The sequence below is a fragment of the Trachypithecus francoisi genome, unplaced genomic scaffold (assembly GCF_009764315.1).
Source record: "Trachypithecus francoisi isolate TF-2019V2 unplaced genomic scaffold, Tfra_2.0 Lachesis_group6, whole genome shotgun sequence".
In the NCBI taxonomy this organism is placed as follows: Eukaryota; Metazoa; Chordata; class Mammalia; order Primates; family Cercopithecidae; genus Trachypithecus; species Trachypithecus francoisi.
Genome location: NW_022681471.1, coordinates 88,362,749 through 88,386,047, shown reverse-complemented (window position 1 = coordinate 88,386,047; position 23,299 = coordinate 88,362,749). Strand labels below are relative to the sequence as shown.

At 51.7% G+C, this 23,299-nt stretch overlaps 3 protein-coding genes across 15 annotated transcripts; 1 reads left to right on the top strand and 2 right to left on the bottom strand.

Annotated features, from left to right (window-relative positions):
• Nucleotides 1–396: 396 nt before the first annotated feature.
• On the bottom strand, nt 397–4,726 carry TIMM17B (translocase of inner mitochondrial membrane 17B). Its single transcript, XM_033201196.1, is given in 7 exon segments — nt 397–765; nt 848–957; nt 1,034–1,166; nt 1,972–2,035; nt 3,711–3,736; nt 3,739–3,809; nt 4,682–4,726. Coding segments are annotated over 7 exon segments (519 nt in total). The 5' UTR covers nt 4,708–4,726; the 3' UTR covers nt 397–676.
• Nucleotides 4,727–4,844: 118 nt separating this feature from the next.
• Nucleotides 4,845–10,524, top strand: PQBP1 (polyglutamine binding protein 1). Of its 7 annotated transcripts, none has more exons than XM_033201193.1 (7): nt 4,845–4,972; nt 5,449–5,526; nt 8,569–8,680; nt 9,314–9,426; nt 9,615–9,899; nt 10,113–10,176; nt 10,309–10,524. In XM_033201193.1, exons 2-7 carry the CDS (start codon nt 5,460–5,462, stop codon nt 10,463–10,465), a joined length of 798 nt encoding a protein of 265 aa, XP_033057084.1. In that variant the 5' UTR covers nt 4,845–4,972; nt 5,449–5,459; the 3' UTR covers nt 10,466–10,524. The 7 variants fall into 7 exon arrangements, with proteins under 7 accessions (XP_033057084.1, XP_033057081.1, XP_033057080.1 ...); XM_033201190.1 differs by having other exon boundaries at nt 4,865–5,040; XM_033201189.1 differs by lacking the exon at nt 4,845–4,972 and adding an exon at nt 5,096–5,261 and having other exon boundaries at nt 10,116–10,176.
• Nucleotides 10,525–10,560: 36 nt separating this feature from the next.
• SLC35A2 (solute carrier family 35 member A2) lies at nt 10,561–22,752 on the bottom strand. 7 transcript variants are annotated; one of them, XM_033201182.1, is made up of 5 exons: nt 21,450–22,391; nt 19,720–19,902; nt 13,756–13,907; nt 12,118–12,854; nt 10,561–10,840 (listed from the first exon to the last, which is right to left on the bottom strand). In XM_033201182.1, exons 1-5 carry the CDS (start codon nt 21,538–21,540, stop codon nt 10,813–10,815), a joined length of 1,191 nt encoding a protein of 396 aa, XP_033057073.1. In that variant the 5' UTR covers nt 21,541–22,391; the 3' UTR covers nt 10,561–10,812. The 7 variants fall into 7 exon arrangements, with proteins under 7 accessions (XP_033057073.1, XP_033057076.1, XP_033057070.1 ...); XM_033201185.1 differs by having other exon boundaries at nt 12,118–12,264; nt 21,450–22,387; XM_033201179.1 differs by lacking the exon at nt 10,561–10,840 and adding an exon at nt 10,972–11,047 and having other exon boundaries at nt 21,450–22,393.
• Nucleotides 22,753–23,299: the final 547 nt, after the last annotated feature.

Genomic DNA, 23,299 nt, shown 5'->3' with positions numbered 1-23,299 from the left:
AGTGTCCAGAAAGAAGGGACTCCTGTGAGGCCACATTTCCAGCCTCAGCGACAGGGGCTGTGGAGCAGGGGTCAGGGGTTTGGGGTGTGTGGGGGGGGATAGGGTCAGGGGTACAATGTCTAGAACCACCCCCGCCCCCAGCAACCTGGTGTTTATTCACTTCTTTCCCAAGCTTGTTCCTCTGACAGCTAGGACCCATCACCTGGCCCCAGATAACCTTATTCATGTTGCTAATTCACATCTTCATTCTCCCTTCCTGCTCATCCAGCCCACAGACATTTACTAGAGCCCATCTGCTGTAGGCCTCCAAGTCCTAGGGTTTCCGAGTCCCTGAAGCAGGCTCTGCCCCTTGTCCTAAGGAGGGGCCCCATAGGCAGTTCAAGGAGTCCACACATAGGCATTTCAAAACGGACTTTAAATACTCATCAGGGTGCCACACAAAGGAGCTGGGGTGAGAACTTCGTACATGTGAGTGTGGGGCTGGGGTGCCCTGAGAGAGAAAAAGGGGACCCATCTGTCAGGGCAGCTGGGGTGCCCCACCCCCACCCTGGGACTAGGGAGCAGAGTAGAAGCCCTCTCTGGAGGGTCCCAGGGCTAACTGGGAGCCAGCCCTCCCTTCGAGGTAGATCATCGGGGAGGGAACCGAGAAGCAGCTCCCATGGTGGCAGTGGCTTCCTCAGTGGTACTGCTGATAGCTGGGATAGCCTGGGGCTGGGGTGCCATCCTTAGGGGGCAGCTGGCTGGGGTCCTCCAGGAATGGGGGCGCTGGAGAAGGGAGACTCGGGCAAGGATGAGTGGAAGAGGCCAGGTGGAGGATTTCCCACTCCCCCGACCACCAGTTACTCACCATTTCGGAACTGCTGGGCCGTGTAGCGAGTGAGGAGGATGCCAACGCCCTCAATGAGGGCCAACAGGATGCCCCCCATCATCGCTGAGCCCACCATGCCAGTGGGCCACCTGGGGGAGTTGGAGGCAGAGAAACAGAGGTGAGGGCAGGCAGAACAAGGTGGAAGGGGCTAGGGCCAGGGGGTACTCACTGCGGGCAGCCAGTACAGCCCCAGTCAACGCTCCACTGGTGATAGAGTTCCAGGGATCCTCCTTGCCCCGAAGCCGCACCAGGCCACAGTCGATGGTGGAGAACAGGCCCCCCCACACTGCGAAGCTACCTGTAGTGGAACCGAGGCCTAATTAGTTCGTAGGAAATCCCGAGAATTCACATCTCAGGGGACTTCCAAGGCCTGAATGCTTTGGCCAAGAACAGGGAGAAAAACCCAGACACAAAGGCAGATAGCAACCCCCCATAGAGTATTTTCCTATCTGTCCCCATCCTGTGGTAGCTCCCACTTCAAGCTGTCTATAATCACCATCAACGTTCCCTTCACCTTTATGGGGAGCTGACAAATGTTTACAAGCAGATTTACCTTCATATGGCTTTTAACAGAGCAACTTTGAGCTTCATAATCACCACACAGAGTTGGAATTCTGATTTGGGTTTCAGTAAGAAGGAAATAGGAAACCCAGTTAATATGATAGTTAAAATGTTTACTGAGGGCTTACTGTGTGCCAGGACCTGTTTGAGGTACTGTGTTACTTTACTTTTGCAATTTTATATTAGTTAATGTTATTAAAGTGTTTAGCATAGCAACCAGCACTTAATAGTATATAAATTACATAAATATAAAACTACCGATGAAGTGGTTACTGTTATCACTATCCCCGGTACAGGTGAGGTTCAGAGAGGTTAAGCCACTAGCCCAAGGTCCCACGGCAGGGAATAGTCAGGACCTAGATTTAAACTCCAGAACCCACTTTCTTCCCTTCCGTATTCAATTGTTGGGAAACATCACCCCTCTGGAAAGTCTCCGGCAGGGGCTAGAATCTGAACCTCCAACTTGCAGCCTAGACCCAAAGGATCAACCACTCCCACCTTTGCCAAGACATCTCCTATATCTATCTCCCCAAGCCCCTCACCTCCAATCTGGGGGGCTCGGATCCTCACAGCGTTGGTACTACCTCTCAACCGGTGCCGAATTCCCTGGGGAAAGGAAGGAAGTCCGTCAGGGCAGGGCTGAAGCCACTGGCAGACAGGTTTCCAACTTTTAAGAGAGGGAAAAAGATGGGAGACCTGTTAGAGGTATCAGCAGTAGAAATGTGGAGAAGTGGCCAAGAACTAGGGGCCTGGAGAGCGCCCCAACATGGGTGTTCTCAGAGCTGGGTTGAGAAGTGCTAATACATTGATACGTTTGTTAATGATTAACAAGTACCTACTATATGTGCCAAGCACCATGCCATATGCAGGGACACAGCCATGAACAAGGTAGATCTGCTCCCTGCCCTCTCAGAGCTCACATTAACAGTGGGAGACACAGACCTTGAGCAAGGATAAGTAAACAAGGGTGCTTCAGACAGCAATCTGCACTCTAGAGGAAATGCCATGAAGAAATATGATTGGGGCTGAGGGGTCAGGAAAGGCCTCTTGAAGGAGAGAGAATCTGTGCTAAGACCTTGATGATGACAAACTTGGGCAAAGATCCAGGGAGGAGAGTTCCAGGAGTCTAGGGGAGGGACGGGGCTACATATATAAATTGCAGAGACTTTGGCTAATAGATGGCATTTAAAGTCACAGCATTTGCGATCTTCTGGGAGGGGAGGTGGTCAGAGAAAAAGAACTATGTTAAAAGAATTCTCTCAATTTTAAGGCTGTCTTCCCTCTGCCAATTAAATTCCTGCCATTCTCCTCTATACAGGTTTCTGAGTCAGAATCTGCCTCTAGGTAAAATGTGTCTGGTCCTGGTGCAGTGGCTCACACCTGTAATCCCAGCACTTTGGGAGGCTGAGGTGGGTGGATCACTTGAGTTCAGGAATTAGAGACCAGCCTAAGTAACATGTTAAAACCCAGTCTCTACAAATAAATAAATACATAAACAAACAAATAGCCAGGCATGGTGGCGCAGTCATGTGGTCCTAGCTACTTGGGAGGCTGAGGTGGGAGGATCACTTGAGCCTGGGAGGCAGAGGCTGTAGTGATTCCTGATTAGGCTACTGCACACCAGCCTGGGCAACAGGGCAAGATGATGTCTCAAAACAAAACAAAACAAAACAAAAAAACCAAAAAACATTGGCCAGGGATGGTGGCACACGCCTGTAATCCCAGCACTTTGGGAGGCCGAGGTAGGTGGATCACCTGAGGTCCAGAGTTCGAGACCAGACTGGCCACCATAGTGAAACCCCAATTCTACTAAAAGTACAAAAATTCGCCAGGTCTGGTGGCACTTGCCTGTAGTCCCAGCTACTCGGGAGGCTGAGACAGGAGAATCACCGGAACCCGGGAGGCAGAGGTTGCAGGGAGCCAAGATCATGCCACTGCACTCTAGCCTGGGCAACAGAGCAAGACTCTGTCTCAAAAAAAAAAAAAAAAAAAAACTGTCTGGCTTTGCACATATATTTAAGATTTGGTGATGACTCTTTGAACGACACAGCATTTCCATAGAGGAGCTCCATTTGGGTGGGGTGGAGGGTGGAAGACAGAAGCCATGTTTGCAATCCCTACAAAATCCCAGATACAGAAGCCAGGCTTGGCACACAGTAGGTGAGTGGGCACCAGAATGAATAAGTGCATATGACTGGCAGCTCCAAGCAGTTTTCAGAGCAGCATCCCTTGTGGGCAAGACAGCTGACCCCACATCAACCCAGAGAAGGTCTGGACTCACAACAGGGGCATTGCGGAAACCCTTGAGGCCTGGAAGACTCCGCCACCGATGACACCCATAGTGAAGGCTCCACCGCAATCATCCACAATTCGCCATGGGCTGCAAGCAGGAAGGGAAGGATGGGGTTAATGTGAGCCCTCCCCAGGCCCTGTCACAGGAACTCTTTCTAATTGGGAGAAACCAAGTCACCAGAATGAGAAGTTCCTAAGTAGGAACAAACACTTCAGATAATAAGGAGCTAATCCTGTCACGCTTTTTCCACAGCTCCCCCCGCCATTAAAGCGAGAAATGGGGCAAAGGGGGAGAAATGTTAGTCTTTGCCCTGTCTACCAACCAAGGAATCAGCCAACTGTTTTACTGTGATCAAAGATTAAATGAATTGGCACACACAGAGTTGACGTTTCAAAAAGCGACGTAGGCGTGTTAACTAGCCAAGACAGATTGTCAGCAAAGCAGGACCGCGTGGCACCCCTTCTCCGACGGTGTGCCCGTCCAACCATGCCCCGCCCCTTTTCAATCCGGCGCAACTGGGAAAACCCAAGAGCGACCGCGGGAAGCATCCACCGTCCCCGCCGGCCCTCAGCAGGCTCATCCGTACCCCGCCCCCACTGACAAAGGCGACCTGGGAAAAACCACCCGCGGCAACTCGGGATTTCCGGACAACACCGTACCACCCCTAGCCAGGATGGATCAGCTAGCGTGTCTTTTTTCGTTAACAGGGACTAGGAGATTACGAAGTCAGGAGAAAAATGGCGTGGTTCGGCCTTCGCCGCACCTTCTGAGGGGAGACGGTTGTGGCCCCTCATAACGGAGCCCGAGTGACAGGAACCGAGTAGGGGTAGCGGGAGATACGTTAAGAGTCCCCCGAGTCTGGTACATGGCTCTGTGCGGTCGATGCCTCCCCCGCCCGACCCCCACGGCTGGCCTTGGCGTCGCAGCAACAGTCCGGATGCCAGTGCCCATCGCCGTACCAAGGTTCCCGAGCGTACTCCTCCATGGCGCTGGCGTCTGGCAGCGCAGTCAGGCCACGCCCCCAGCGTAGACGCACACCGGCGTCCGAGCTCTCCGCCTATTACGGGACAGCGATTGGGTCGCTACGCCGCATGTCACTCCAAGGGCGCACTCTCATTGGCCAATAGAGTTTCTGCCATTTGTTCATTGCCTCCTGAGCGTAGTCCAGTTACTCTCAGGCTCAGGGAGTGAAGGCCTCGTTCAGAGAAGGTCTCTTTCTGTGTTTTGGGAAGAGAGTCGTGTGGGCTCAGGTATCTTAGCGGCGACACGAGAGAGACGGCCGGTGTGACAGCCGTCCACTACCTGCACGAGTGTATTGGTAATGTTGGGGTGGGCGCACTCTTTTGGAGCTGGAGGAAGTGCTGCCCTCTGCTCCCCCATCCCAGCGCTTTGGTTTCTCCCACCCGGCAGTCTTTGGGGGACGCTGGATGAGCCCATTTCTGAAGTGTGGAGGGGCCGGGCTTCTTAGGCGGCGGGCGGAGCCTGGGCCTGGGAGAGGAACAGGGCCCTGGAGCACCCGGTTTCGGGACAGTAGGGTTGGTGAGAGTTGCGATGATATTGCCACATAACTCTTACATCTTTTAGTGCGTATGTTCTGTCCACCCAACTACTAGTTCATTTGAGTAGATGGGAGTCGGATGAGTACATGTTGACGGGAGGCGCTTGGTTACGGGATCCAGATATGAATCTATCTGAGCTGCTTGTCAGTTTGTCCGTCTGTCCCTAGGTCTATCAGCTATGCCGCTGCCCGTTGCGCTGCAGACCCGCTTGGCCAAGAGAGGCATCCTCAAACATCTGGAGCCTGGTGAGTCGGCTAAAAGCAGATGGTCCTAACACGTGCCAGCCTCGACAGGCACTTTTGTTGTTGATACTGACGCTTGATACCTATTGTGGGCCAACTGTGCACCAAGCAATGGGGTGGCAGGCATTTTTCATTGTTAACGATATGGATTCCTGACATCCATCTCTACCGCGTGTCAAGTGGAGCGGGTTGGGGGAATAGATATTTCATTCTTTTTTTTTTTTTTTTTTTTTGAGGCGGAGTCTCACTCTGCACCCAGGCTGGAGTGCAGTGGCACGATCTCGGCTCACTACAACCTCCGCCTTCCGGGTTCAAGCGATTCTCCTGCCTTAGCCTCCCGAGTAGTTGGGACTACAGGCACGCTTCACCACACCTGGCGAATTTTTTTTTTTTTTTTTTTTTAGACAGAGTCTCGCTCTGTCGCCCAGGCTCGAATGCTGTGGCGCGATCTTGGCTCACTACAACCTCCGCCTTCCTGGTTCAAGTGATTCTCCTGCCTTAGGCTCCCGAGTAGTTGGGACTACAGGCAGGCTTCACCACACCTGGCAAATTTTTTTTTTTTTTTTTTTTTTTTTGAGACAGTCTGGCTCTGTCGCCCAGGATTGAGTGCTGTGGCATGATCTCGTCTCACTGCAACCTCCGCCTCCGGGTTCAAGCGATTTTCCTGCCTCAGCCTCCCAAGTAGTTGGGATTACAGGCACGTGCCACCACCCCCAGCTAATTTTTGTATTTTTAGTAGAGACGGGTTTCACCATGTTGGCCAGGCTGGCCTCTTAACTCCTGACCTCAGGTGATCCACCCCCACCCTCGGCCTCCCAAAAGGTTGGGATTACAGGTGTAAGCCACTGTGCCCGGCTGATATTTCATTCTTAACAATACTGACTGGCTGGGCGTGGCGGCTCATGCCAGTATTCCCAGCACTTTAGGAGGCTAAGGCGGGTGTATTGCTTGAGCTTAGGGATTGGAGATTAGCCTGAGCAACATGGCGAAACCCCTTCTCTACAAAAAATACAAAAATTAGTCGTGTGTTGTGGTGCATGCCTGTAGTCCCAGCTACTTGGGAGGCTGAGGTGAGAGGATCGCTTTAGCCTGGGATGTCGAGGGTGCAGTGAGCCGAGATTGTGCCACTGCACTCCAGCCTGGGCGACACATGGAGACCCTGTCTCAAAAATATCCAAAAAAACCCAGAAAATAATACTGACCACCTAATGCCTATTTGGGACCTACTGTATGCCACGTTAAATCCATGGATTACTCTATGGGGGTGATGACATAGTATCTAATAGGAAGTACTGCTAACCTCTACTGCTGTCTCCTGTGTGCCAAATGTAGTTGCAGTGAGGATCTATCATTTAGGCCTACTGTGCTCTGGCTGCAAATCACACCTTATTGTCAGTAATACTAAAAACTGGCATCTATTTGGGGCTATGGTGTGCCAGGCACTGGAAAATGCATCTTCTCCTTATTGATAACTGACATCTATTACAAGCCTACTGTGTGCAAGGTATAGACCTTGTGGTTAATAAAATTGACAGTGATCCCAGGCCGGGTGCGGTGGCTCACGCCTGTAATCTCAGCACTTTGGGAGGCCGAGGTGGGTGGATCACGAGGTCAGGAGATCGAGACCATCCTGGCTAACAGGGTGAAACCCCATTTCTAATAAAAATACAAAAAAATTAGCCGGGCGTGGTGCCGGGTGCCTGTAGTCCCAGCTACTCGGGAGGCTGAGGCAGGAGCACGATGTGAACTCGGAAGGCAGAGCTTGCAGTTAGCCAAGATCACGCCACTACACTCCAGCCTGGGCAACAGAGCGAGACTCCGTCTCAAAAAAATAAAATAAAATAAAATTGCAATGATCATTGATTTCGTTTTTTTTTTTTTGAGGCGGAGTCTCGCTCTGTCGCCCGGACTGGAGTGCAGTGGCCGGATCTCAGCTCACTGCAAGCTCCGCCTCCTGGGTTTACGCCATTCTCCTGCCTCAGCCTCCCGAGTAGCTGGGACTACAGGCGCCCGCCACCTCGCCCGGCTAGTTTTTGTATTTTTAGTAGAGACGGGGTTTCACCGTGTTAGCCAGGATGGTCTCGATCTCCTGACCTCGTGATCCGCCCGTCTCGGCCCCCAAAGTGCTGGGATTACAGGCTTGAGCCACCGCGCCCGGCCTTTTTTTTTTTTTTTTTTTTTGAGGCAGAGTCTTGCTCTGTCACCTAGCTGGAGTGCAGTGGCATGATATTGGCCCACTCTCCACCTCCCAGGTTCAAGCGATTTTCCTGCCTCAGCCTCCTGAGTAGCTGGGACCACAGGCGTGCACCACTGTGCCTGACTAATTTTTGTATTTTTAGTAGAGACAGGGTTTCACCATGTTGACCAGGCTGGATTTTCTTTTAAGCCTATTGAGTGACCTGTGCCTATGGTATATAATTATTATTATTTGTTTAGAGACAGGTCTCACTCTGTTGCCCAGGCTGGAGTGCAGTGGCACGATAATAGCTCACTGCAAGCTCAAACTCCTGGCTCAAATGATCCTCCTACCTCAGCCTCCTGAGTATCTGGGACTACAGACGTGTGCCACTGTGCCCAGCTAATGTTTTTTTTTTTTTGTAGAGACAGGTCTCACTATGTTAACCAGGCTAGTCTCAGAGATGGGGTTTCACCATCTTGGCCAGGCTGATCTTGAACTCCTGACCTCGTGATCCACCCACCTTGGCCTCCTAAAGCGCTGGGATTACAGGCATGAGCTGAGCCACCACACCCGGCCAAGATGAGTACATTTTTTGATGAATCCCTATCAACTCTGAAACGAGATAGCTTTGGCTAACAGTAGAACTCATCATCTGAACCCAGAAACAGAATGAGGTAACCTTTTTTTTAAACCTCCTAATACAGAGAGTTGGATTTGGAATGTGAAAGATACTTCATATGCTTCCTGGCACACACACACGTCGTTTACGTGTGGCTTGTGAATGTGAGTGCATGTCTCTAGGCTCTGTAGGGTGAGGACACCCCTGGTCCTTAACTGCTCTCCTCGTCCCCACCTTGTTCTGCCAGAACCAGAGGAAGAGATCATTGCCGAAGACTATGACGATGATCCTGTGGACTATGAGGCCACCAGGTTGGAGGGCCTACCACCAAGCTGGTACAAGGTTTTCGACCCTTCCTGGTGAGCCTTGGTGAGGGGGACTAACTTGTGACTTCACCTTTCCTGTGCTGACCTTGATTGTGAGGTATAGGGGGACACAAGGGAGGGAGCCTCGGGTGGAGGGTGTTGGTGTTAGGTATCTGCAGGACCCAAGTTGCTGCCTGCTGGGGCCTGGCTCCTCTGGGGTTGGAAGACTGTCTTTTCTCTCTTTTTTTTGAGATGGAGTTTCGCTCTTGTTGCCCAGGCTGGAGTACAATGATGCGATCTCGGCTCACTGCAACCTCTGCCTCCTGGGTTCAAGCGATTCTCCTGTCTCAGCCTCCCAAGTAGCTGGGATTACAGGTGTGCACCACCACACCCGGCTAATTTTTGTATTTTTTTGTAGAGACGAGGTTTCATCATATTGGTCTGGCTGGTCTCGAACTCCTGACCTCAGGTGATTCGCCTGCCTCGGCCTCCCAAAGTGCTGGGATTATAGGCATGAGCCACCACACCCTGCTGACAGTGTTTTCTCTTCGGGAGAAGAGATTCTGGGGATCTTACCTGTGGGGTCCTGACATGGGGCAGGTATAGGCAGAGAATGGGGAGACGAGAGTTGAGGATCCAAGGCAAGGACATCTGTGCTGACACTTCTCTTGTCCTGCGGCCCCACAGCGGGCTCCCTTACTACTGGAATGCGGACACAGACCTCGTATCCTGGCTTTCCCCACATGACCCCAACTCTGTGGTTACCAAATCGGCCAAGAAGCTCAGAAGCAGTAATGCAGGTGAGTTGGCAGGTACAAGAGTGCCTTGAGTGATCTAAGCAGTTCTCACGGAGAGGCCAAGTAGAATGATAGTGGATCAGAGGGGCAGGTGAGACAGGTGGGCCCAGCTCAGGCAAGCAAGGTTGTTGAAGGCAGAGGCTGCTGGTTCCTTGGGTGGCAAGAGGTCACTTCAAGACTTGTGTCCCCAGATGCTGAAGAAAAGTTGGACCGGAGCCATGACAAGTCGGACAGGGGCCATGACAAGTTGGACCGCGGCCATGAGAAACCAGACAGGGGCCACGACAAGTCAGACCGGGGCCACGACAAATCTGACAGGGATCGAGAGCGTGGCTATGACAAGGTAGACAGAGAGAGAGAGCGAGACAGGGAACGGGATCGGGACCGCGGGTATGACAAGGCAGACCGGGAAGAGGGCAAAGAGCGGCGCCACCATCGCCGGGAGGAGCTGGCTCCCTACCCCAAGAGCAAGAAGGGTAAGCTGGGCAGCATGGGGCTCGGTGAGACCAGCAAGGTGCAGGGTACACTGCGTGAGGAGCCTCCCCTCAAAAAGATGCCTGGACCTGGGGCCTAGAGGAGGGTGCTGTGGTACATGGCAGCCAGGGGCTTCATTTCTTCTTGTGGGGTGGGGCTTAGTGATCAGGGGCTCCTGGTGCCTCTATTGAAGACTTTGCCTGCCATTTCCACAGCAGTAAGCAGAAAGGATGAAGAGTTAGACCCCATGGACCCTAGCTCATACTCAGATGCCCCCCGGTAAGTGACAACCCCTCTTGACTCAGTACGTGAACACCATCCTCCTGCCTCCTTCCTCCATTCCTCATTGGGACCAGGTGGGCCGTGTCCACCACATCTCCCATCCCCATCCCCTGACTCTTTCACCGGCAGGGGCACGTGGTCAACAGGACTCCCCAAGCGGAATGAGGCCAAGACTGGCGCTGACACCACAGCAGCTGGGCCCCTCTTCCAGCAGCGGCCGTATCCATCCCCAGGGGCTGTGCTCCGGGCCAATGCAGAGGCCTCCCGAACCAAGCAGCAGGATTGAAGCTTCGGCCTCCCTGGCCCTGGGTTAAAATAAAAGCTTTCTGGTGATCCTGCCCACCATGCCTGTGTGCTTCCTTTGAGGCTGCCCAACCCAAGTCGGCAAGATGCACAACACATTTTATTTGTAAAAACTCAGCTAAGAGAGTGTGGGGCTGGCAGGGGCTGGGGGGCTGAGCTGAGGTGGGTCATGAGAGAGCTTAGTCATGTCGGCCCTGCGTGGGGCGGGGTGGTGGGGACAGGGAGTCCAGTGTCTATCTCACCCTACCCCTAATACTGATCAGAGTTTGGTCCCAGCTGGGCCAGGGCAAGAAGAGAACGAGGCCAGGCCAATGTCTTCAATCCCAGCGGCTAGGAACCCTTCACCTTGGTGAGCAACCTGTGGTGGGAATGGGGAGGAAAGAAAAACACAAGGTGGGCTAGGCCGGCAGGCGGGTTTCCTGAGCAAGTGAGGGCGGCAGTGGTGAGGCTGGTAGTCCTGGTGTTAGTAATGGTGCCCACCTGGGTCAGAAAGCTACACGTGGACTAAATAAATACAACATCTTTATTTGGCATTGGATATCCTGACATTTGTTCATTACAGTTCCTTAAAAAACAAACCAAAAAATCAGAACAAATTAATCAAAAATAAAGATCCAATGGCTCTATTTACATATAGCAAAGACAGCCCAGGCATCTTCCATGCACACACACACCCCGCCCCAATACAGTTAAGGGGTTAATAAGCTTTGGGGAGTGCAGGAGGCAGGTTCCACAGTTCATCAATCCCACGACACCCCCATGAGGTAGGGGTGCCTCACACAGCCAGACGGATATCAACAGTATGATTGGCAGCTTTATTTTTCCTCTCTAGACGTCTCCAAAAATAACCCTGCATCTGGCAACTGACAGTGTCTTAAATACAGTGAGATTCAGCCACTTCAAGGACCTCCATTTTTCCCACACCCTGGATCATTAATGATATGATTACACCACAAATCCCAAGTCCACTAAAAATCAAATGGCCCCGACCACACCTTCTGCCAGAAGGGCTGATGCAAAAATCTTAGCTCTTGTCCCTTTCTCCCTGGGGACTCACAAGAAGTCATCTTCAAGGTGTCAGGGAAGCTGGCCCAAGGCCACACAAAAGACGGAACTGCTAACATGATCCAGAGCGGTGGTAAGGGAGGAGAGAAGGCCTCAAACTACGGGCAACTGAACCCCACAGGTAGGCATCGGTCATTCCTGAAGAGCTGCGGAGTTCTGTCCAGTGTGTCCTTATGGAGGTGGAGGGACTGCTGGGAGGGACTCTCCCAGACAAGACACCTCCAGAAGAGGGCACAGGGTCAGGGAGGGAGCAGACAAAAAAAAAAGGCCTTGAATAGTAACCCCGACCCTGCCTCCAAAGAGGTTAGAGGGGGCAGAGGAGGCAGCTCTAAAACCCCCACCAGGGGAGGGGGGTCAGCCTACCAGGAAGGGTTCATGTGCCACCCAGCTCTAGTCCCACGCCCCTCCAGAAGTCTCAGTGACCTGGGAGAAAAGACCATCTCCCAAACCCAGAGGAGCCAGGCCCCGGAGGGCGGCGACTTGGGTCCTGCAGATGCCCAACACCCTCCACCCCAGTCCCCCTCCCTTGTGTTCCCCATTGCTGCCAGCCCTCACTTCACCAGCACTGACTTCGGCAGAAAGGACTCCGTGATGAGATCTCCATGGTGGGAAGACAGCTGCGGTGGCGGTGGCTGCCCAGGAGGCTGCTGGTGAACGCAGGGCCCGGAGGCGGAAGCAGAGGCAGAGGCTATGGCTTTGGCTGCACCTCGGGGAAGGCTGTAGAGGTAGACGGCACCAATGACGAGCCCAGCGCCAAGGGCAAATAATGGGTCCACGTGGAAGCCAAAGAGGCGAATAGAGGCAACAGTGGACAGCACAATGGACAGGGAGGTGGCAAAGCCCTTGAGGATGTTGTCAGCGTACTTGACAACCACAGCCACCAGTAGCCCACCGAAGGCCTGGTTGAGCACCACGCCCCAGACAGCAGGCGTGTACCCAAAAAAGAAACCACGGGTGGCCACGGCGGTACCCTCAGCCCACCAGAGCCCCACTAGGCCCAGTGCTGTGCCAAAGAGGCCCAGTTGCAGGTTACGCAGCCACACGGAGCCTGAGCTGCCTTTGAGGATCTTCTCAAAGTAGACACCTGCAAAGCCGGAGGAGAGACAGGAGGCCACGACGGCTGCCAGGCCTGCCCCAGGGTTCTGATCCAGTGGCCGTGGGCCTCCCCCACTGGCTTGCTGTGCCTGGACAATGGCGACGCCAGTGAAGAGGAGCAGCAGGGAGGCCCACTGCAGCCGGGAAAGGCTGCGGTTCAGCATGAGCACGGAGAACAGCGCTGTGGTCAGGATCTTCAGCTGGTACGTCACCTGCGAGTGGCACGTGGAAGGCACTGAGGGCTAACCCTGGCCCCCAACAGGTACACATGGGGGGCAGCACCCACTGTGGGTCCCCAGCACAACGGAGGGACAGGGTGGGGGATATGACAACAAAAACAGCAAAAGGAGCCAGCCACTGGCCATTGGCTGAGCTGCAGCCAAACAGTTCTGAGGTCTCTCCCACCAAGTGCACAAAAGGACGGCTGTGCCAGGAAGTCCACATCCCAATCCTATTTCCTGGCTGTGTGACGGGACAAAGCACTTGCCCTGTCTGAGCCCTGGCATCATCATCTATAAAAGATGGCTGAGGTATGGAAGTATCTTTGTGATGAGGGACTTGATACAAATGAATCAATAGCTACAACAATGTCAGCAAATACTTACATAGTGTTTACAGTGTATCAGTGTGGTTCTAGGCACTGCACATGAATTCATTCATTTAAATCTCACAACACCATTCTGAAGTGAGCACCACTGTAAGCCCCAATTTAAAGATGAGAAAACTAAGGCACAGAAAGGTTAGGTGATGTGCCCCAAAATCACACAGCTGGAAAGTAGCAGAGCTGAGATTTGAACCCAGGCAGCCTGGTCCCAGAATCCAGGCTCTTTAACCATTTCACAAAGCTGCCCACAAATAGCCTAAAGCTTATCTATCACCAACCAAGGGCTCTTCACAGGTATTATTTCTTTTAAGTATCCTAGCATCTCAGTGAACAGGCATTACTATTTCCACCCCCAATTTTCACAGACGAGAAAGGTTGAGGGAATTCCAAGGACATCCTGGAGGTGACATAGCCCCTGTTCTCTGCAACATCCTCCCACCACACTATTCCCATACTCCAGTCCCCAACCCAGTTAGTTCCTCTGGGGCCATGCTGGGCTTGCGGCTCACCTGGAAAGTGGCAGCTGGTAGGTTAGAGATGGCAACATACTGGAGGTTATTCTGCAAGGTGTAGATGAGAGAGGGCACTGCGAGCTTGAGTGTGTCCACATACTGCACCAGGACAGCCTCATGAAGGAAGAGAACCAGGTGCTTCACGTTACCTAGATGGGAGGAGGAGAGCCCTTCTCAGCACTGACAGCCATACATGGGGAACCCCTGAAGGCTGGGAACAGGCCTTGCTATCGTGACTCCCCCATCCACCCTGCTGTCCAATCCCTGGGGGCTGGAATGAAGTCTGTGATCTTGGTTTTCCCTAGGGTATAACCATGTTTCCAGCTAGCTTTTCTGAGACTCAGTTTAATGGCAGCAAAAGAATCAGCCATCTGTGTCTGCTAATCACAGAGCATGTCACTATGTTAGAGCCTACCTCCCTGGCAGAGAGCCCCATTCAGGGCAAGCACTCAATACTCAATACATTTGTGTACAATGAAATAACCATCATTAGGCTAGGCGCCATGGCTCACACCTGTAATCCCAACACTTTGGGAGGCCAAGGCAGGTGGCTCATGAGGTCAGGAGTTCAAGACCAGCTGAGCCAACCACACCGAAACCCCATCTCTACTAAAAATACAAAAATTAGCCAGGTGTGGTGGCGGGCGCCTGTAATCCCAGCTACTTGGGAGGCTGAGGCAAGAGAATTGCTTGAACCTGGGAGGCAGAGGTTGCACTGTGCCGAGACAATGCCATTTGCACTCCAGCCTGGGTGACAGAGTGAGACTCCAATCTCAAATAAAATAAAATAAAATAAAATAAAAAGAAATAACCATCATTAACTTGGAGCTTATGAAATAGAAGCCCTAGGAGCTGGGGTGGAGGGCTGTCTCCCACACAGAAGAGAAGTTTAGTCTAGACTTTTTTTTTTTTTGGCACAGTGGCACCATCTCAGCTCAGGCTCACTGCAACCACTACAGGTGCATGCCACCACTCCCAGCTAATTTTTTGTATTTTTAGTAGAGACGGGGTTTCACCGTGTTAGCCAGGATGGTCTCCATCTCCTGACCTCGTAATCCGCCCACCTTGGCCTCCCAAAGTTCTGCGATTACAGATGTGAGTCACTGCACCAGGAGTAGTCTATGGACTTTTAGACTTATCCTGGCTCCTCACTGACCCATGTGCCATCTGAGGGCAGGGGCCACCACCTCCCCCTTGTTGCATCTTTCTGTCAGCCGTAGACACAGAGTTGCCTCTGCCATATGGATAAGTGCAGGCTTGACCATTAAGCAGAAGTCCGCTTGGGACCTGCTCCAGTGAAAACATGATAATTAGGCTGGGCGCAGTGGCTCACGCCTGTAATCCCAACACTTTGGGAGGCCAAGGCGGGTGGATCACCTGAGGTCAGGAGTTTGAGACCAGGCTGGCCAACGTGGTGAAACCCCATCTCTACTAAAAATACAAAAATTAGCTGGGTGTGGTGGCAGACGCCTATAATCCCAGCTACTCGGGAGGCTGAAGCAGGAGAATCTTTTGAACCCGGGAGGTGGAGGTTGCAGTGAGCCGAGATCATGCCATATGCACTCCAGCATGGGCAATACGGGCAAAACTCCGTTTCAAAACAAACAAACAAAAAACATGAGAATCATTTCCTATGTAACAAGGCCTTTGCAAAGCTCGCCCCAGTTTTTGCAGTTCATCTTTTTTTTGGTGGGGGGGGGGGGGGGGTGGGTACGGAGTCTTGCTCTGTCGTCCAGGCTGGAGTGCAGTGGCATGATCTTGGCTCACTGCAACCTCCACCTCCCAGGTTCAAGCAATTCTCCTGCCTCAGCCTCCCAAGTAGCTGGGATTACAGGTACCTGCCACCACGGCTGGTTAATTTTTGTATTTTTAGTAGAGACGGGGTTTCACCACCTTGGCCAGGCTGGTCTCAAACTCCAGACCTCGTGATCCACCTGCCTCTCGGCCTCCCAAAGTGCTGGGATTACAGACACGAGCCACCACGCCCAGACGGCAGTTCATCTTTTAAGTCAGAGCTGGGTGTCACTCCACGGGCAAAACTTCTTCAAACACTGAACAAGGTTGTCCCTGGAACTCCTACTGATGCTCATTCACCAAACCCTGTCCACTACTGGTCTCCAAACTCTAATTCAGGGGAAAAAATTCCGGGCGGGGGAGGGAGGGGTGCTAAAATGTGGCTAAGAGATGAAGGCCTGTGATTAAGTCTGTGGCTATCTGTTATTTCCATCTCCCATCAGTAATGAGGACAAGCCACTCTTCTGCATTGCTAACCCATCCACCCCCACGGCCTGAGGCAGTGTTCACACCTACATTGTTCACAGAGTTAATAAAGGTAAGAGCAGGTATCTTGTTAACCTGGAGTTAACAAGTGGGTGAGAATGTTCTCTTCAGTGTAAACAAAGGGCAAAGGTGCATAATTCATCTCCATCCCTTACTTATGCAAGACCTTTTTAGAGAAACAATTGGGCAACACTTCAAAGTAGAAGACCTTCAGGGAGATGTTGAAATTAGTAGATAACCCAACTCCCAATTTACAAAAGATATTGAAGACAGAATATTTGTTAAATTTTTGAGAATATTTGCCTCAGGGAGGCAGTCAGCAAAATCTAGACTACCCAAAGTCTACAAGACAAATGATCTGTTTTCTCCAACAAATTAATTGCAAAGACCAAAAAACCCCTAGAGATTAACAGATTTAGAATATAAGATACCAAACAAGGCCAGCCTGGCAGCTCATGCCTGTAATCCCAGCACTTTGGGAGACCAAGGTGGGCAGATCACGAGGTCAGGAGTTCGAGACCAGCCTGAACAACATGGTGAAACCCCATCTCTACTAAAAATAAAAAAATTAGCCGGGCGTGGTGACATAAGCCTGTAATCCCAACTACTCAGGAGGCTCAGGCAGGAGAGTCACTTGAATCCAGGAGGCGGAGGTCAAAGTGAGCCGAGATCGCCCCACTGCAGTTCAGCCTGGGTGACAAAGTGAGACTCTGTCTCAAAAAAAGAAGATACAAAACAATTACAAAACACTGACTATATACAAATGAATCTTTTTTTTTTTTTTTGGAAACGGAGTCTCTCACTCAGTCTCCCAGGCTGGAGTGCAGTGGCAATCTCGGCTCACTTCAAGCTCTGCCTCCAGGGTTCACACCATTCTCCTGCCTCAGCCTCCCGAGTAGTTGGGACTACAGGAGCCTGCCACCACGCCTGGCTAATTATTTTTGTATTTTTAGTAGAGACGGGGTTTCACCATGTTAGCCAGGATGGTCTCAATCTCCTGACCTCGTGATCTGCCCACCTTGGCCTCCCAAAGTGCTGGGATTACAGGCGTGAGCCACTGTGCCTGGCCTTTACAAATTAATTTTTTAAAAGTTTTATGACATTTAATAAATTACAAATTTGAACATTAACTGGATATGTGATTATTTTTTATTTAAATTTTTAAAAGGGCGGGTACAGTGGCTCACGCCTGTAATCCCAGAACTTTGGGCAGCCGAGGAGGGCGAATCATCGGAGGTCAGGAGTTCAAGACCTGCCTGGTCAACATGGCAAAAACCTGTCTCTACTAAAAATACAAAAATTAGCCAGGCGTTATGGCAGGCGCCTGTAATCCCAGCTACTCGGGAGGCTGAGGCAGGACAATTGCTTGAACCCAGGAGGTTGCTGTGAGTTGACATCGCACCACTGCACTCCAGCCTGGGCGACAGAGTGAGACTCTGTCTCAAAAAACAAACAAACAAACAAAAAAAATCAAACAAAGATGTAAGCCTGGGCAACATGGCAAAACCCCATCTCTCCAGAAAGTACAAAAATTAGCCAGGCATGGTGGCACGTGCCTGCGGTCCCATCTACTCAGGAGGATGAAGTGGGAAGATTGCTTGAACCCAGGAGCTCAAGGCTGCAGTGAGCCGAGATCACACCACTGCACTCCAGCATGGATGACAGAGTAAGACCCTGTCTCAAAAAAAAAAAAAAAAAAAGATGGGGGTACAACTGCAGTTTTGTTACATGGATATATTGCACACTGATGAAGTCTGCATTTTTAGTGTGCTCATCACCCAAACAGTACTGTACCCATTAGGCAGTTTCTCTCTCTTGACTCGCCTCCCACCTTTCCATGTCCCCAAGACCTATTATTCCACTCTCTATGTCCATGTTATTTATTGAATTATTTTTTTGAGGCGGAGTCTTGCTCTGTTGCCCAAGCTGGAGTGCAGTCGTGTGATCTTAGCTTACTGCAACCTCCACTGCCCGCGTTCAAGTGATTCTCCTGCCTCAGTCTCCCAAGTAGCTAGGATTACAAGCAGGCACCACCATGCCCAGCTAAATTTTGTAATTTTAGTAGAGACGGGGTTTTGCCATGTTGGCCAGGCTGGTCTCGAACTCCCAACCTCAAGTGATCCACCCACCTCAGCCTCCCAAAGTGCTGGGATTACAGGCGTGAGCCACCATGCCCGGCCTATTTTTTTTATTATTAATTTTTTCATGTATGATTCTTAGACAGAGTCTTGCTCTGTTGCCCAGGCTGGAGTGCAGTGGCATGATCTCTGCTCACCACAACCTCCATTTCCCAGGTTCAAGCTATTCTTGTGCCTCAGCCTCCCAAGTAGCAGGGATTACAAGTACCCACCACCACTTCCAGCTAATTTTTGTATTTTTAGTAGAGGCAGGGTCTCACCATGTTGGCCAGGCTGGTCTCAAATTCTTGACCTCAAATGATCCACCCGCCTCAGCCTTCCAAAGTGCTGGATTACAGGTGTGAGCCACCACACGGGGCCAGTATTGTATTTATTTTATTTTTTTAAAAACAATGCACCAAAACATTTATTCAAGATAATATGGGGGACTTTACTTCCATACAATATTACTTTGTGTGGGATTTACTTAAAAATAATATGGGGCTCACGCCTGTAATCCCAGCACTTTGGGAGGAGGAGGTGGGTGGATCACAAGGTCAGGAGTTCAAGACCAGCCTGATCAACATGGTGAAACCCGCCTGACCAACATGGTGAAACACTATCTCTACTAAAAATACAAAAATTAGCCGGGAGTGGTGATACACACCTGTAATCCCAGCTACTTGGGAGGCTGAGGCAGGAGAATCACTTGAACCCAGGAGGCGGAGGTTGCAGTGAGCCAAGATCGTGCCACTGCACTCCATCCTGGGTGACAGAGCAAAACTCCACCTCAAAAAAATAAATAAATAAATAAATAAATAAATAATAAATAAGGGGAAGGCCAGGAGTGGTGGATCACGCCTGTATTCCCAGCAATTTGGGAGGCCGAGACGGGTGGATCACAAGGTCAGGAGATCGAGACCATCCTGGCTAACACGGTGAAACCCCATCTCTACTAAAAATACAAAAAATTTGCCCGGCATAGTGGCAGGCGCCTGTGTTCTCGTGAACCCAGGAGGCAGAGCTTGCAGTGAGCCGAGATCGTTCCACTGCACTCCAACCTGGGCGACTGAGCGAGACTCCGTCTCAAACAAAACAAAACAAAACAAAACAAAACAAAAAATAATAAGGGGATAAGGATGTAGGTAGACATATAGATTGGCAGTGAGTGAACAATCACTGATATTGTTTAAAGTGGCCATGAGTTACTAATTGCTAACTCTGGGGGATGGGTACATGGATATGTTACTATTTGATTATTCTCTCTGATTTTGCATGTATTCGGAATTCTCCATAATATAAAGCTAAAGATGACTAAATCACATGTGAGAGACCCCTGCTACTCTATAAGCATAGACAATCCCACTCCTACAGTTCACACAGGTCAGCTCCCTGGCTGTTAGGGCTAGAAAAGTGTAAGATGCAGCTACACATAGCTGGAGGGGCGCCCCAGGCAGGTTGAGATTTGGAGACACTCTTGAAGCAAACCGTCTGTGTGAACACACACACATACATGTGGAGTCCCACGCACCAACCCCGGTGCAGCCCCCTCCCTGGCTCGTACCCCTCTTCTGTGCGAAGAGCAGCAGCAGGCAGGTGAGACCTTTGAGCACTTCCGCCATGACCACAGCAGTGGTGGCAAAGAAGCGGTCCCCTGGCAACGTGCGGGCGTAGCGGATGCTGAGGATGAGGGAGGCATTCTGGACCACCAGCACAGCTAGGGATATGTACTTCAGGCGCCTGTGAGCTGTGGGGAACGGAAGGGGCAAGGGGGAAGGAGGGGGTCAGAAGCCGCTAGGGCATAGCCACACCACCACCCACCCCCTCTCCTTTCTCACCCAGGACCCTCCTAGCCACCGCTACTTGCTCCCTCAGCCTGCCTGCCTTCACCCAATGAAGGTCTGACTCCTACTGCCTTACTGCCTCAGCCACAAGCAGGAAGAGCCAGAAGGGAGAAATGGGCTCCACTCTGTCCAGTCCATACCTGGAATCCTTACCGAGGTTTCAGGTAATGGCTGAGGGAAGCCCTGGCCACGCGCCTCGGCTCCCTCACAAGTGAGAAGCAACTCCTCCCCAGACAGAATACCGACAACTACGTTCTCCACGTTTACTGAGTGTTTACTGTATGCCTATCACTGGGTTAAGGCATTTCTATGGATTACCTCAATAGACTCATATCATTGTCATCTCCAAAAGAACTGCGAGGATTCCCATTTACGGATGAGCAAACTGAGAATGTATATGAAATGATGCTCCTATTTAACGAGGGACTGTCTCATGTAAAGAATAATACATCAATGCAGGGAATGAGGCCACTGTATGAGGTATGTTCACCCCCTAAGGAAAGGTCTTTCTCCCATCTAAGAAATGATCCGATTCCCTCACTCTCAGAATGGCCTACGTCCCATGTGGAATGATTCTCCTCATACCCAGAATGGTCTCTCCAACCCCTCCCTCCTGTGACAACTGGTTCCTCCCGACCCAGAATAGTCTACTAAATACAAGAAATGATTCCCCCATGCTCCCAGGGATTGAATCCTGTATCAGGAATGGTTATCCCACTAAGAAAGGTCTGGCTCCCTCAACCAGATGGGGAATATTTCCCTGCACTCCACATGGTCCGTCCTTCCACCACCGTGCACCGACCCTCTAGCTAATGAATTTTTCCTTGCTCTACCCACAATCACAATCGGCTCTCTCTGCTATACGGAAGGACCTGGCACCCTCAGAACGTTCTTTTTCCACCATATAACGATGAGCCCTCCCACCCGAACGTACAATGAACTCTACCTCCATTAGGAGGGGGGCCCCCAGAACGGTCTCCTCCGCACATAATGAAGGACACCATCATCCTCAAAATGGACCCTCTCTAGTCATATAAAGAAGGATTCGCCCCACCCTAACTCACAGTAGTCTCTGTCCTTTTATAAGGAAAGAACCACCACCCTCAGAATAGTCTCCTACTTCTTCAGTGAAGAACTCCCACGCCCGCAGAATGGTCTCTTCCACAAGGAAGGACCCCACATATTCAGAATGGTTTCGGTGGCCTTAGCCTTCCCCAAAAGAACTAGCCTCCACACTCATAATGGTCCATATGCGGAAGGATCCCACAATCACTCTCAGAATGTTTTCTTCCCCGCCCCCAACACACTCACAATGTGCACACACAGACACACACACACACACGTCGGTCCACACGGGATGCTCCCTCTCACTTTAGTGAGGAACATTCCCGACTCCCAGCGATCCCGACCTCCGCCTCCCATGCGACTGCTCGGACACAGACTGTCTCACCCGCACTCGCAGTCCCCGGCTCTAATGCACCCGCGGAAAGCGCCCCTGGCCCGGCCGCCGCGGTGGAACCACCAGCCCCAACCGCTGCCATGTTGGCATTTGCCCGGCCCGTCCCCTCGGTAACAGCAGACCACTTCCGTGTTCGTCACTTCCGCTTCCAGGCCGCCTGAGTGAAGGTGGGTCGAGAGCCGGGATCGTCAGGGTGGTGGCTTTTCTCCTTCGCTCCTAAAAGCTCAACGTAAGAGTAGCCCCGGGATTTCCAAATTCCGTCGGATCTGGATGCCGGGGACACGGCCCGATCGGCCAACCCACCGCCCCTAGAGCTTCATCGGCCCATTCCTGTCCCTAGACCCTCCTTGTCCTGCTGTTCGTCCGCTTCACTGATCGCGCTTGCCAGATCACCCCCCCCATCCCGTCTCCTAGTCTCATTGGTTAAGCCATCCCTCTTTCATCTCGGCTCTTTATTGGCTTCTCCATAAGGCACCGCCCCTTCCGAATCAGAAACTCCAGGTGCTTCCTGGTTGGACTGAAGTTCCGCTTTCCCGTCTTCCAGCGAGGCCCCACCCCCTGGAAAGCACAGGGGAATCTGGGGACCACGAAACTTTGACCTGTCGGGGTCGGGTGAGGGCGTACTGGCTGAAGCTTCAGGTGCGAGTCAGGCATGTAAGCTAGCAGATAAAAGCAGAGCAGGTGAGGATAAACAAGTGAAAATGAAAAGGAAAGTTGACGCAAAGAAGGCAAGTGAGTCACCAATGAGGATGGCAAATAAAGGGGACAGGTGAAAGGCTCACAGGTTAGCTAGCATTTGGAAGAAGGGCAAGAGTCCGGGCCAGGAGCGGTGGCTCACGCCTGTAATCCCAGCACTTTGGGAGGCTGAGCCGGGCGGATCACCTGAGCTCAGGAGTTCCAGCCTGGGCAGAATGGCAAAACCCCGTCTCTACTTAAAAAAAAAAAATTAGCCGGGTGTAGTGGTATGCACCTGTACCCAGCTACTCGGGAGGCTGAGACAGCAGAACCGCTTGAACCTGGGAGGCGGAGGTTGCACTGAACCGAGACAAATAAGCAGGGCAAGAGAGGTGACAGCTGAGGTCGGAGCATGTGAAACCAACATGGAACAGGGCAGGCCAGGTAAGTGAAGTGTTGAAGGAGAAATTAGAGGGATGGGTATGTAAGGGTAAAGATGGGGGAGAGGCTAAGATTAAGAGCAAAACAGGCCGGGCGCGGTGGCTCACGCCTGTAATCCCAGCACTTTGGGAGGCTGAGGCGGGCGGATCACAAGGTGAGCAAATCGAGACCATCCTGGTGAGCACGGTGAAACCCCGTTTCTACTAAAAACACAAAAAATTGGCCGGGCGTGGTGGCGGGCGCCTGTAGTCCCAGCTACTCAAGAGGCTGATGCAGGAGAATGGTGTGGGAGGCAGAGGTTGCAGTGAGCCGAGATAGCGTCACTGCACTCCGGCCTGGGCGACAGAGCAAGACTTTTGTCTCAAAAAAAAAAAAAAAAAGAGCAAAACAGGTGACTACACCCTGGACAGATTCCAGTCAGTCCGCAACTCCAGCCCCGCCCTCATCAGTACCCTGATAGGGCTCTTCTTCTCCAACAGGGAAAAGGGCTCCTTCCTTCCCCTGGGGTGCCAGGGAAGGTAGTTTTATCTGCTTCTGAGATGGCCATCTTGATTGGGGATGTACCCTAAACACCTTCCACCTTCATGCACAGTATCTCCAACAGACAGCCCTTCTGCACATACTGGGCGCTGCCTAAGATCGGGGCAGGGGGAAATCAAGATTTTTTTTTTTTTTTTTTGTGGTGCAGTTTCAAGAACCGTTAAAGGTCTTTAGGATGGCAACAT

Excerpts from the sequence above, each read along its gene's own strand:
- PQBP1 (XM_033201188.1), top strand. The coding sequence starts at position 5,150 with ATGAGCCCATTTCTGAAGTGTGGAGGGGCCGGGCTTCTTAGGCGGCGG. Across the intron at positions 9,427-9,614 it reads GCTCAGAAGCAGTAATGCAG|ATGCTGAAGAAAAGTTGGAC; the intron begins GTGAGTTGGCAG and ends TTGTGTCCCCAG. Across the intron at positions 10,177-10,308 it reads TCATACTCAGATGCCCCCCG|GGGCACGTGGTCAACAGGAC; the intron begins GTAAGTGACAAC and ends TTTCACCGGCAG.
- SLC35A2 (XM_033201178.1), bottom strand. The coding sequence starts at position 21,540 with ATGGCAGCGGTTGGGGCTGGTGGTTCCACCGCGGCGGCCGGGCCAGGG. Across the intron at positions 13,908-19,719 it reads GCTCTTCGCACAGAAGAGGG|GTAACGTGAAGCACCTGGTT; the intron begins GTACGAGCCAGG and ends CCTCCCATCTAG. Across the intron at positions 12,855-13,755 it reads TACCAGCTGCCACTTTCCAG|GTGACGTACCAGCTGAAGAT; the intron begins GTGAGCCGCAAG and ends TGCCACTCGCAG.